Source organism: Microtus ochrogaster, chromosome 4 (genome assembly GCF_000317375.1).
Source record: "Microtus ochrogaster isolate Prairie Vole_2 chromosome 4, MicOch1.0, whole genome shotgun sequence".
In the NCBI taxonomy this organism is placed as follows: domain Eukaryota; kingdom Metazoa; phylum Chordata; class Mammalia; order Rodentia; family Cricetidae; genus Microtus; species Microtus ochrogaster.
The window spans coordinates 16745955-16759977 of record NC_022011.1 but is presented as its reverse complement, the minus strand read 5'-3'; the positions used below and the strand labels follow the sequence as shown (position 1 = coordinate 16759977).

The window sequence follows — 14023 nt, the reverse complement described above, 5'->3', positions numbered from 1 at the left end:
ATGAAAGTGTCTGTGTGTGAACACACACACACAAAAAAATGCAATTCAGAAAACCTGAAAAGTTAGCATAAGGGATTCTACTCCTTTAAAAAGAGAGGGGGGAGGTGGGGTGTATTTATTTGGTATGTATATAGCGGTCTGCCTGTATGTGACCCTGCAGGACATGCCAGAAGAGGGCACCAGATCTCAATCCAGGTGGGTGTGAGCCACCATGTGGTTGAAGGGAACTGAAGGCAGGACCCCTGGAAGAAGCAGTCAGTGCTCTTGCCTTCTGAGCCATCTCTCCAGATCCATATTCTTTCTTTATTTACAAGAGAAAGAACCGCCTGCTGTTGTGACTAACCAAATACCAGGATATGTGGCCAATGAGAAATACTATGTTTTCTGATACAAAAGAATAAAAACAAGAATAAAAAACTAGGCCAGACATTTAGCAATTGAAGTATGACACTTTCTAATTGTATCTCCTGGATTTGAATCCTAGACAGTTTAGGCTCAGAAGCACTTTACCTATCTGTACTCAGATATGTAAAGTTCTAACACGACTACAATCTGTAACATATGCAGACATGATATTCAATAGGGTCTCAGGATGACAGCAAGCAGTATGTTATGTGGTACCAGAAGAGAGCTAAGTTCCCACAAACATTTCACCAAAGGGTGGCAACTGGGGCAGGGAAATGCAAAGAAGCTGGTATTGAAGCTTCCACTCCAACTTGTGCGTTGTCAGAGAGATCTCATTAATATAAAGCATTTGTGTTTGGCTGCCAAAGGCAGAAACCTAAAGAGCCACTTGTATCCTGGCTAAAAGCTTCTAATGAAACTTTAAAGCTAAATAAAGTTAGAACAGCAGAATTTAATTGTCCATTTGTGATTTGTAATTCGGAAATTTAGAGAGAAAACCCAGAAATGAAACAAAAAACAAAGCCAACACACAGGAAAGAAGCTGGTGGACAACTGTAGCAGCAGGGATACTCATTGAACAATTATGTTTCTAGTAGTACAACACCCTCCCACCCACCACATACACCAGAAAGGCTTCCTTGTGACGACAGAAATCAGAACAGGTAGAAAACAAACGGCATTAGGAGGAAACCAAAGTTGATAGCATACCCTCCTTCCTTGTTCTTCTGTACGGTAGGCATGTCTGTATAAGCAGGAAAACACAGCTCCAGGAGGCATAAGTTCACTGGTCTCATTCCAACCATGGGTATGGCAAAGGCGAGAAGCATCTCCCTGGCATTTCCGGTATAAAACAGGGTCCAACCTATAAGGTTAAGAGTGGAAAAAGAAGCACTACTTTGCATATTTTCTTTCTCATGCATGCTAAGAACTCCCCCTCCCACCCCCCACGTGACAGGGCTTCTCTGTAGCTTTGGAGCCTGTGCTGGGATTAAAGGTATGTGCCGCCACCGCTTGGCCAGATTTTGCTGTTTTTTAGGTTTACTCCCCCCCCCCCTTTCAGACAAGGTCTCATATAACTCAGGCTGTCTTAGAAGCTACTGTGTAGCTGAGGATGAACTCTTTTTTTTGAGACAGGGTTTCTCTGTAGCTTTGGAGCCTGTCCTGGAACTAGCTCTTGTAGACCAGGCTGGTCTCAAACTCACAGAGATCCGCCTCCACTTCCTAAACTGAGATTTCAGGCATAAGCAGCCACACCCCACTCTGAATGCCATTCACAAAGACACAATAGTCAACTTAGAGAAATTTGTTAACCTTCATATAGAAGATGTCTAGTCTCCCTCAAAGATGTCATTGTGGCTCTGTAAGGTACCTACTTTTTCTGTAAGACTCAGCAGTCCAGGCAGCAGAGTAAAACTAGGTTTGTTAGCCTAGGCAATCTTTCATTAAGTACTTTCTCCTAGGATGAATGCGGTGCAACCCTATCTGATGTACTAACTTCAAAAAAGACGGGAAATGACAGGAAAAACACTCAACAACAAAGATGTTCTTTTCACCCTCTTATGGAAGATGAAGTAGTGGTTAATTTGTCTGAAGATTGCTTATCAAATCATAAAACATTTAACTTTGAATCATCTCAAGACACTGTGGGTCATGTATTGAACCTGCTTCTTTTCTTCAAATCAAGGGATACCTGATTGCTCACATTCTATTGTCAACTGCAGGAGACCTATTTAATGGCAGGAGAGAGGCTAGCATTAAGCTTTTAGTAGATTATGAAACACATTTTTAAATCATAGGAGAAAGAGCTAAGAGGAGAAATCACTGTTTCCTTTGATCCTTTCCATACCAATTTCTTTATCGGAAACACAGTCTTGCTATGCAGTCAAAGGCAGTCTTGAACTTGCAATATTTCTGCTTCAGTCTCCATTATACAATTATGCACTCATGTGTCATAATGGCTGGCCTTCCCGACTAATCTATAAATATACATCAAACCTCAAGTAACCATTTTCCATTGACACATGTGAACAAAACATAAATTAATCATCAAGAAAGAGTAAAGACCACAGTACAGTGGTTCAAGTAAGTTAAACAGGAAGCTGCTGAGTGTGGGAGACAGATGCAGCAGTAGAACCCAGAGTCAGCAGAACTGGAGAAGGAAAAGAAAAAGAGTAGAAAGAACAGCTGAACACAACCAAAAAACTACAGTGATTCTATTTGTATGTAGAGAGCACTACCCTAGTTCATCCTTTCTTTTTATTCTGCTAACAGGATGAGAGAAGGATTAGAAAATCAAACTGTCATTTATGCGCTATCTTTTTAGAGTCAAAGCTGAAGATGCTCTTGCTGTCAGCATAGGTACCTCGACTCACTCTCAATAGATGTTTGGAATATCAGGAATGGTTCAGCTTCCACAGCGGTGGTGAATAGGAATGTTTAGCACCCTACAGACTGGCAGGGGTTGACTCTGCTTTTAGATACTGCTCTAGAAGTAGTAAGTAGGTTTTTGTTTTGTTTTGTTTTTTTTGTTTTTCGAGACAGGGTTTCTCTGTGGTTTTGGAGCCTGTCCTGGAACTAGCTCTTGTAGACCAGGCTGGTCTCAAACTCACAGAGATCCGCCTGCCTCTGCCTCCCGAGTGCTAGGATTAAAGGCGTGCACCACCACCGCCAGGCTAGTAAGTAGGTTTTCTGGGGATAGTTAGCTATGCCAGAATTTGAAAAATTTGTTAATTTGTTATTGATTACCATAAAACAGAAAAGTGGGGTATGGAAACACAGTTTAGTAGGAGTGTATACTTTAAGAATGTAGCCCTGGGTTTAAAAACACATATGGGCTGGTGAGAAGGTTCCACGGTTAAAGCACTTTATGGTGCAAGTCTGGTGACCACAGTTTGATCCTCAGAGCCTATGTAAGAGTGGAGGGAAAGAACTGACTCCATCAAGCTGTCCACTGACTCTCACATGCTCACTGAGGCAAACAAATTCACACACACTATGCAGCAGAACACTCTAGTCAACTATTAAATTCTTTTCCATATGCACACCTATCCATTTGCTACTGACCACACAAAGAGGCAGAATAAGGCACTGCCTTCCACCGGTTTTAAAATACTCACTTCCAATCCCGAGAGATAAAATACTGCAGCTCTAAGAGACGATGTTCACAGTCTTCCACCATTTTCTCTGTGTATAAATGTTCCATCAGACACGAAAGAATCCTGGTTATAACAGAGGTAAAATTGCAATGAAAGAGTCACTCTGGTGACAGGCTCCAGAACTCTTATTTCAATACAGTGTTTCCCTAGGGTGACATGATTTATTTTTCTGAGAATCACAAAAATTAACTGAACTTGACAGTAACTATTTCTTCTACCAGCTTTAAGTCATTTTGCACTTCAAGTTCTGCATGCTTAAGCCTGTGTAACAGCTTTGTTTTTAATCATTTACTATGAAAATTTTCCAATAAATACAAGAGTAGAAAGAGAAAACAGTGTACTGATAACGTTTCCTCCTTATAGCTTTTGTGAACCTATAGCCAAATTTGTTTAAACTCAGTATCTCTTGCTGATAACTGAAGCAATTCTCAGTAAATACTTCATCCTATTTCTCTAAAGGTTGTTATCATTACCATATCCACAGCAATAACAAAAAGGTACATCTATTTTCATATAAAATAAAATACTATTGTCCCCCCTCAAATATTTTCAACTATCTCATGTCTACTTAAATATTTGTTCAAATCAAGACCCAGCAAAGAGCTACACATTGTACTTAAAGTGTAAGAGATGAAGAGATATGTCAGTGTTTAAGAACACTGATTACTCTCCAACAGGACTCAGCCCAATTCCCAGCACCCCATAATTGCTCTGATTCCAGGCAATCTGACACCCCCTTCTTGCCACTTTGTGTTGTTAGCAGGCAAGCAAGCAGTGCAGAAATATGTATGCTGGGAAAACACCATACACATAAAATGCATTTCCTTCTTTCCCTTTGTCCCTTTTCCGGTCGACATAGTTATTACTCCATAAACATTCTCAGTCTAAGTATCCAAGCATCTACCTCCTTCACCAACATAAACGCTTTAAGCAAGAATGCCGTTTTAATTCTCCCCTGCAGTGTGAGCAGCAGCAGCTTCCACACAAACGAATGATGGTAAAGCTGGACGGCACTGACTTTTTATTGTCAGACACTGCCAGATGCAAGCTGTGAAGAGTATGTGAGCTGGCAGAGGTAGCACATGTCTGTAAGTCCAGCACTCGGGAGGCAGAGGTAGGCAGGCAATCTCTGAGGTGGAGGCCAGTCTGGTCTACAAAGTGAGTTCCAGGATAGCCAATACTACAAAGAGAAACACTGTCTAAAAAACTAAAAAAACCAAAGACAAACCCCAATAAACAAACAAAAAAGTTACATAGAACAGAAAACCTGTTCTTACTTGCAATCTAGTTTTAGGAATTGTTTTCACATTATATGGAATAAAACAAATGAACATCAAATATTTCATATTAAGTCAAGCATTTAATTAGCTTTCTGATATCTTGGATAAAATGCCACTACTCAGTTTGCTCATGTCCACAGCTCTGAAATATCACATCTTGTCTTCAGTCTCAATTATGATGAACTGCTTCCTGGTGATTTAAGTAGCCAATGTAGGCAAGGATGAAAGGACAGAGGAGCAGTGTACAAGGTCACACTACCTTGAGTGCCTTTACATTATAAAAAGTTACTCAGTGACCAAGAGAGGTTCATGTACAGCACACTGTCACCAAGTATCATCACAGTTTGTCCCTTCATCATGGCTGAGGCATATCAAAAGTCTCAATTTCAATATTAGTTTTAACAAAACTTTGGTATGTGTCACTGTTCAACAAAACAGTTGATGTTAAAGCTACTCAGAAGTCATTTGAGGGAGTGTTCTCTGTGCTGCCAAATCAAATACAATATGGACAGTGCTACAAGCAAGAGAACCTACATTGGGTCTCCAGATCGTATGTGTTTGCAGGCTGTCTGTATTACAGATTCACAGGCTTCATTCAAAGCTCGATCAATGCGGTAATCTGCACCAGGGTCAGTCTCCTGAATCAGTGTCTGAAGCTGGGTTGGGGAAAAAAAAAGGTGATTAAGGCACAGAGAAGAGCAATGTCAAATCATCAGATGCTCGGTCCAGCACATCACAACATAATCTAAACAATGTTCTACAAATGTTACTGGCCAAGCTGAAAAACTCCAACGGAACACTTCTCAATTTTCTCCACTTGCTCCAGGTTTTCTGTTGAAGTCACTGTGGCACTTGAATATTCACCTGGTTGGACCCTTCACTGGGCATCCACAAACAAGTCTTTACAATATGCCTATGCAGGCTCCCTCCTGACTAATCAGATTTCTCAACCTGCTGCTTAGATGGAAGCCAGAGTTGAAAAGAACAAAAGACAGCTCTAATTAGAGATGAATCTGGTTCTAACAAGGCTATAAATTTTGCTGCAGCAACACTGGTACACAACAAGTATACAGTGTTTTATTAAGGCAGATGTGAGAGATTTCAATTAACTCACAGCTGGAATTAGTAAACAAGAATGTGCTGGGTGGTGATGGTGAACACCTTTGATCTCAGCACAGGAAGATGATCTCTGAGTCAGAGGCCAACTACAGTGTGCAGGGTGAGTTCCAGGACAGCCAGGGATACACAGAGAATCCCTGTCTATAAAAACAGACATACAGGGTTGGAGAGATGGCTCAGAGGTTAGGAGCACTGGCGGCTCTTCCAGAGGTCCTGAGTTCAATTCCCAGCAACCACATGGTGGCTCACAACCATCTGTAATGAGATCTGGCGCCCTCATCTGGCATGCGGGCATACATCGAGGCAGAATGTTGTATACATAATAAATAAATCTTTAAAAAAAAACCAGACATACAACAAACAAAGCAAAACAAAAATAAGAAAACAAGAATGGTTACAATTTCTTACTTTTTCCAACAATATTTATACCTTAAGGATCACAAATGTTTGTTGTAAAGCACAGGAAACTGAGAATACATTCCTTCTCATCTACTTTTGCTTAACTCATCCTTTATTGTGGAATGAAGGCAGGAAAATAGGCTCCTCAGTTTGGAGCACTGAAGAAACTGGATCAGAAGACCCAAGCTCAATTAATGGTTCTGTTCCTGTGTAACAACAGCTTTGAGAACTAGACAAGTTTATCTGAGTCTACATTCTCCCATTATCTCTCTCTACTTTTTTTCCTGTACTTTTATTTTATGAATGAGTGTTTTGCCTAAATGTATGTCTGAGCAACCCATGCAACACAGCACCTATAAAAGCCAGAAAAGGGTGTCAGATCCCCTGGGTCTAAAGTTACAAATGTTTCAAGGCATAATGTGGATGCTTTTAATCCCAGAGACACCTCTCCATTCTCACAAGTTTTAGGCTCCCCCTCCCCCCCCCCACACACACCCGGGAGGGGTCAGGTTTCCCTATGTAGTCCTGTTGTTCTAGAACTTGCCTTGTAGACCAGGCTGGCCTCAAACTTAAGAGATCTGCCTGCCTCTGCCTCTTGAGTGCTGGGACTGAAGGTGTGCACAGCCACAGCCTGGCCAAATTTTAGTTCTTTTAACTGCAAAATTTTTTGCTTTTTTTTTTTTTGAGATAGAATTCCTCTATGTAGTCCTGACCGTCTTATAACTTGCTCTTTAGACGAGGCTGGCCTCGAACTCAGATCCACCATCCTCTGTCTCCTGAGTGACGGAATTAAATGTGTGTACACCACTCGGGCCTTAACTGTACATTCTAAGAAACAGCCAAGTGTGGTGGTGCACATCTTTAACCAGAGTACTTAGTATGCAGAGACCTCTGTTGAGTTCAAGATCAGCCTGGTTTAGAATTCTAGGACATCCAGGGATACACACTGAGATCCCAAAACAAACAAACAAACAAACAACACATAGGCAAACAAAAATTAATATTACATGAAAAAAAGACAAAGTAAATTGGAAAGCATTTTATAGATGGAAGATCATTATTACTACAGATGGATGACATATGGGGTTGTGGAGTCAAAATCTTAAATGTGAGAAAGAAAAACAGAAAATTATGACCCTTACTCATTTAAGTTCTCCCCTCCCCGCCCCCTCTACCTTAAGAATTGGATAGTTTTGGGCTGGAGGTTCTGAGTTCAATTCCCAGCAACCACATGGTGGCTCACAATCATATAAAGTGGGATTTGATTCTCTCTTCCGACATAAAGGCATATGTGCAGATAGAACACTCATATTCATAAAGTAAATAAATCTTAAAAAAGAAGAATTGGGACATTTTCTGGCTGGGCCATGGTGGAACATGCCTTTAATCCCAGCACTAGGGAGGCAGAGGTAGGCATATGTCGGAGTTCAAGGCCTGCCTGGTCTACAGAGAAACCCTGCTTCAAAAAAAGCAAATGAAAAAACAAAACGATATAAACTGATGCTATGATTGCATATATATTCCAGGCTCTGGAATTAAAGAAAAGCTTCCGAGAGACTTTGCCTGGAGAACATTGTGCAGTTATTCCTGGTGTGAGAAAGCACGGGCTAAACCCCATTAATCATAGCCCAAGACAATAGTTGGTGACTGTGGTAAATTTGAGGAGCATATACTCATTAAGATAATAATTATCCATATGCTCAGTACTTGCTGATGACTGTCAAAAGATCACTAAATTAATTCAAATCCGCTGTGTTAAGAAAGAAAACTTTCAAAATGAAAAGTAATCCATAAGAAATGCTTTAAAGCATTCATTATTTTAAGGATGGATAATATAGAAGACGAAGGAAGACTCTTTCCCTTTGGAGAAATGCCTTTAATTTTTGTGATTAAAAACAAACAAACAAACAAACAAAACCCAACAACCATACAATAAAAATGCAATGTTTCTTTCCTAAGCAGTCTTAATGCAGTCAAAACCACACAGTTCACTATTTGCGGTTACCCTCTGGTTTGGAAAGCACCTTTTCTGGGCAGAAAGGGTAAAGTGGGTGGCACTCACTTACCTTTGAGTCACTAGTTCTTTCAACAAGCTCACTTTCAGGGAGTGAACAAGGTGCCTTAAAATAAAGTTGAGTCCAGTCTATTTTCCTTTCCTGAACACTTTACAGCAGCTGTAGGCTGAGTAGAGATAATTTTCCCCCTACCCTCCCTCCACAGCCTTTCTAGATGGAATTAAGGATGCAAAGCAAACCCAGCAGAGGCTGTCTCCTGAGTCATCCTGGACTGCAGCCAGGCACACTCATTGGCATGGAGGACACCGAGGGCAACAACAGCCATCAAGGAGGACTACAGAGGAACTGATCTTCAACAACTCAGTCCACAGTAGGTTCCACAAGCCTCCTCCTAGCTGACTTTGCTATTTTAGAGAAGAGTCTACAGCTGTCTTTTCATCCCACCATAAGATACATTATGCAACTGCACAATACTATCTACTGAGTCAGGGTTAACAGAAGCTAAGGTAAAATTTTACTCCAATATCCAAGCTTATATAAGCTTGTGTTTCAGACTATCAAATTTTGTTACAGACTGAAATTATTATTTTTACATGATTGGTTAGAAAATAAAACTCAAGTAATACTTAGTTTTTAATAACAATACCAAAAACAAAGTATAAAATAAAATGTGGCTTTCTTTTTTGTAAACTATTTATTTTGATATTATGTGCACTGGTGTTCTGCCTGCATATATATCTATATGAGGGTGTCAGATCTTGAAGCAACAGTTGTGAGGTGTCATGTGGGTTCAGTGGAAGAACAGCCAGTGCTCTTAACTGCCGAGCCATCTTTCCAGCTCCAAATAGTGGTTTTCTAAAGTGACACTTTAGTTATAAAACTAAAGTATCAGCCGGGTGGTGGTGGCGCACGCCTTTAATCCCAGCACTCGGGAGGCAGAGGCAGGCGGATCTCTGTGAGTTCGAGACCAGCCTGGTCTACAAGAGCTAGTTCCAGGACAGGCTCCAAAACCACAGAGAAACCCTGTCTCGAAAAACCAAAAACAACAACAACAACAACAACAACAAAAAACAACTAAAGTATCGTTCATGTTTCCTAAAGGGAGAGTCACTGTACATGGTGCTACTGTTGTATTTGGTATTCTAAATTGCACAAGGGATTTATTATTAAAAAAAAAAAGTAACAAAGGTAGACAAAGGTAATGAGACAAAGGCACTATAAAACTATGAAGTATTTTGATGACTCTATTCTGATCTTCAGTTATTGGATTGCTTGCTTATGAACACTGAATTAAGAGTTACTTTATTTATCTTCTCCCAACCACATTTACATCCTTTCCTGCAAAGTTTGGAGCCAGTGAAATAAAGACCCTTCTATTCATAGTTGCCTTGGTTTAATTAATAAAGACAGTGTAATTCTGGAAACGTTTCATGCTTGCAGCATATGAGTAAAAAAGGAACAAAAGAAACTGCCAGAAATTTTCCATTCATGTCAACTCTCAATTTCAACTCAATCAAACTTGTTAAGACAGGCAAGTTCTCTTCTGCTAACAGCCTTCCTTCATTTTGCAGAAACCGTTTTGCCTTTATTCTTTCTGTGTTTAGTAATCCAATTTGGCAAGTTCTTTAGAAACAGGAAAAAAAAAAGCAACCCCAGAGCTGTTTTTATTGATTATGGATTCGAGCTTTGAAGTGCAGCAACTTCTACATCCTTAATAAAACCTGCCCATAGAAACAATAATTCTGTCTATCATTAGTATCTGGTATTCACTGTGATGTCAGGAGTAAATCCAGAGAAACTGCCTGTCAGGTTCCTTGGCTGACAAAATGTGACAGCTGTTCTGGCTAGTTGACGTCAACCTGACACAAGCTAGAGTCATTTGAGAGGAGGGAGCCTCCATAAGACCTGGCTGTATGCAAGCCTATAGGGCATTTTTTAATTGATGATTGATGTGGGAGGGCCTGGGTGATTGTGGGTGGTGTCACCTCTAGTGATGTGGTCCTGGGTTCTATAATAAAGTCAGCTGAGCAAGCCACAAAGGACAAGTAAGCAGCAGTCCTCTATGGCCTCTACATTAGTTGCTGCCTCCAGATTCCTGCTTGAGTTCCTGCCTTGACTTTGTTCAATGATTAACTACAATATGTTGAGTAAGTATTTAAAATAAACCCTTTCTCACCAGGTTGGATTGGTCATGGTGTTTCATCACAGCAATAGTAATCCTAAGTAAGACAACAGCCAAGGTGGCAGTAGAAATATTTTTCCTTACCGCCTGCTGGCAGTTCATTCCAAGGTTCCCTTTTTCACCCCGCACTACTTTCATCAGACAGTGGAGGGTTCGCCCTTTCCGATGGAGTCCAGAACAGTGGTGTTCAATCTCCCCTCGGCAGCTCAGGATGATCTCAGGACTCAGAGAGAAATCTTCCATCAGCATGCGTCGATAATCCAACATCTCCCCTTGGCACTCACTGCTCACCTGTCGCCCTGTTACGGGTAAGTCATACAGCTATGAAAAGTGAGCTCGAGGACCAGTAATCTCTACACTTAATGCACATTTTTCTGTATGCAAAAGAATAAGCCATTTCCTTTCTGGATTAAATTTATATCTATTACATTGAAATGCTTAGAACTTGGCAAAAGCTTCAGCAACATTAAGCAAACATAGTCTCTAGAGGCCCAGGTTTACCCTGCAGGGTTGTACATTACAGATCTTATGAACTAATAATGCAAATGTTTTGCCAAATAAAGTCCTTTTTTCCCCCTTTCCTTTTTTTGATTGGGGGTGGTGGCCTCATTCATGTTACATAGCACTTAGCACTGAGCTACATTTATACATATATATATACACACAAACATCCCTAGATGTCTTATTAATAAGAAAACTATTGAGGGCAGTAAAGAAACCCATAGAACAATCCCATTGCCCTAAACAGCTAATGTTTGTGAAAAACAAACAAACAAACAAACAAACAAAACAAAACTATCTTTCAAATATCACAACAGTTCTCCCACTTTTTTGAGCTATAAAAGTGATCGGGGAAAACTGAAAAAAGCAACAAGACCTACCCCCTAATAATTCCCCCCAATCTAAACACATAGGTTATCCAGCCAGTTAGTTTGTTGATATAATTTAGAGCCATAATTTAAAGTCACTCTGACCTAAAACTTGTGTAACATGTTATCCCACTATTCTAGAGAATGCTTCAGTAGCCACTGTACAAATTAAAAGGTCTGAAATGACATTAGGAAATGACTAGTTATAGGCACAAGAAGCTTCAGAAGGGACTGGGAAGGAATGAGAGGTAAGAGGAATGAAGCATTAATCACCTCTGTGCACAGCTGACTCCAGGCACATCAGAAGGTAGGAGAGCCTGGCTTCCCGGGACCGAGGAAGGTTTTCCACATTGCACCGGTATTTCTTCAAGTCACTCTTACAGGATTTGGCCAGTGAATAACTAACTTTATAATCCTGGGCAATGAGCTTTTGGCGTGTTGTTAGTGCTTCTCTACACTGAGGAAAGAGTGTAAGGGGAGGTGAGACCACTTAACATGGCTGTTATCTGATAAAGAGAAGACACTCAGAACCATGCAAGTCAACAACTGTACTTTTTACCAAAATGCCTAAGTTTGTTTAAAATCTGGCTCTAGGGTCTGGAGAGATGATTCAGCAGTTAAGAGCACTTGTAGCTCTTCCAGAGGACCCAGGTTCCATTCCCAGCACCTACAAGATAGCTCACAGCATTCTATAACTCCAGTTCCAGGATTCTGACCCTCTTCTAACTTCTGCCAACATACACATACATGCATACAGGCAAAAAATTCATATACAAAAAATAATGAACAGTATGAAAAGAATTAGGAGTTAATCAATGGGAAACTCTGGAATCTGGTGGTGAACTGTTAATTGTTGCTAGAAGAGCAGCACATAGATGTCTGCTGGGTCATAACACACTAAGCTTGACACAAAGTATTCTTTCTTAAAAATTTTTATTTATTATGTATAAATATTTTGTCTACGTGTATGCCTGCAGGCCAGAAGAGGGCACCAGACCTCACCAGAGATGGTTGTAAGGCACCACGTGGTCGCTGGGAATTGAACTCAGGACCCCTGGAAGAGCAGGCAATGCTCTTAACCACTGAGCCATCTCTCCAGCCCCCAAAGTATTCTTTCTTATTCAGCCATACTCCTGGTATAAATTTCACAAGAGCTAAGTGACAGCTGTGCTGTTGAACAGGCTTTCTGTTTACTCTAAAGACAGGAAATACTTGAGCTGTATAAGAAATCAAAACATAGAATTGCAAAATTAGTTAACTTTTCAAAGCATTACAAAGTTCTGTCCATTTAGTGACAGGACTAAGGGTAATAAGAACATTTAAGGAGATAATACTGAAAAAATTAAACAGCTGGGCTGGAGAGATGGCTCAGAGGTTAAGAGAACTGACTGCTGTTCTGGAGGTCCTGAGTTCAATTCCCAGCAACCACACGATGGCTCATACCCATTATAATGAGGTCTGGTGCCCAGAACACTACATACATAATAAAGTAAGAAAAAAAAAAATCAAACAGCTGGCTACCAATGAAGGATATATTAGGATGGTTAGCACACACTACCTGAGTATGCAGAGCTGACATTAATTTGGTTCTCACTTAAAAATTTCTCCAATTTTAATCTCAAATGACTTCTCACTGTATAAGCATCACAATTTGAGTGTCGTTTTCTTGGTTTAAGACAAATGTATTTTTCAAAATTTATTTATTTACTTTGTATGTGAGCGGGGGGTGGGGGGGGGTGGGGCGGCAGGACGACAGTGGGTGCACCACAACATGTATGTGGAGATCAGAGAGCAACCTGCAAAGGTTGAGTTTCTCCTTCAATCATGTGGATTCTGGATGAATTCAGGTCATCTGGCTTGGAGGCAGGTGCCTTTATTCTCTGAGCAGTCCTGTCAGGTCTTACTTGCTTTTTAAGATGGACTATTACTATGCACTGTGACTGGCCTCAAATTTCAGACCCTCCTGCCTTCGCCTTTTGAGTGAGGGTATCTATCACAGGCATGTGCAATCACACCAGATGCCTAAATATACTCAGTGCACTTAAACAAGTGTCTCAGCTCTGAAGAGTATATGCTCTATCAGTAATTCATACCTTGGTAAAGTCAGTTCTGTGGATCCATAGATTGGAATTATTTTGGAGAAAGAAAATTGTGTTTGTACCAATTATATACAAGATAATCTTCTAGTCACCACCCCCTGAACAATATAATGTAGCAACAATCATTGCAGTTATCACCTCATCCACAGTGTGAGATATATACACACATGTGTACACACACACACACGTACGTACACACACACACACACACACACACACACACACACACACACACTTTGTTTTTTTGAGAAATGATTACTCTGTATAGCCCTGGCTGCCCTGGAACTTGCTCTGTAGACCAGGCTGGCTTCAAACTCAGAGATCCACTTGCCTCTCCCTCATGAGTGCTGGGATTAAAGGTGCTTGCATCACCACCTGGCAAGTGAGGCATTTTAAGTAATCTAGACACTTAAAGTTCACAGGAGAATGTGCATAGGTTATTATACAAAAACTATGCACTTTTTTTTTTTTTTTTGGTTTTTCGAGACAGGGTTTCTCTG

The 14023-nt window shown here is 40.5% G+C and overlaps 1 protein-coding gene across 1 annotated transcript in view; it reads right to left on the bottom strand.

The window, feature by feature from the left end:
* Positions 1-14023, bottom strand: part of Glg1 (golgi glycoprotein 1) — a 92123-nt gene that overhangs the window by 27503 nt on the left and 50597 nt on the right. The window contains exons 7-11 of the mRNA XM_005345660.3: positions 11698-11881; positions 10640-10854; positions 5375-5496; positions 3522-3623; positions 1114-1267 (exon numbers count right to left, since the gene is read on the bottom strand). Of these exons, the coding sequence (XP_005345717.1) occupies positions 1114-1267; positions 3522-3623; positions 5375-5496; positions 10640-10854; positions 11698-11881 (777 nt within the window). The remainder of the gene's footprint in view (positions 1-1113; positions 1268-3521; positions 3624-5374; positions 5497-10639; positions 10855-11697; positions 11882-14023) is intronic.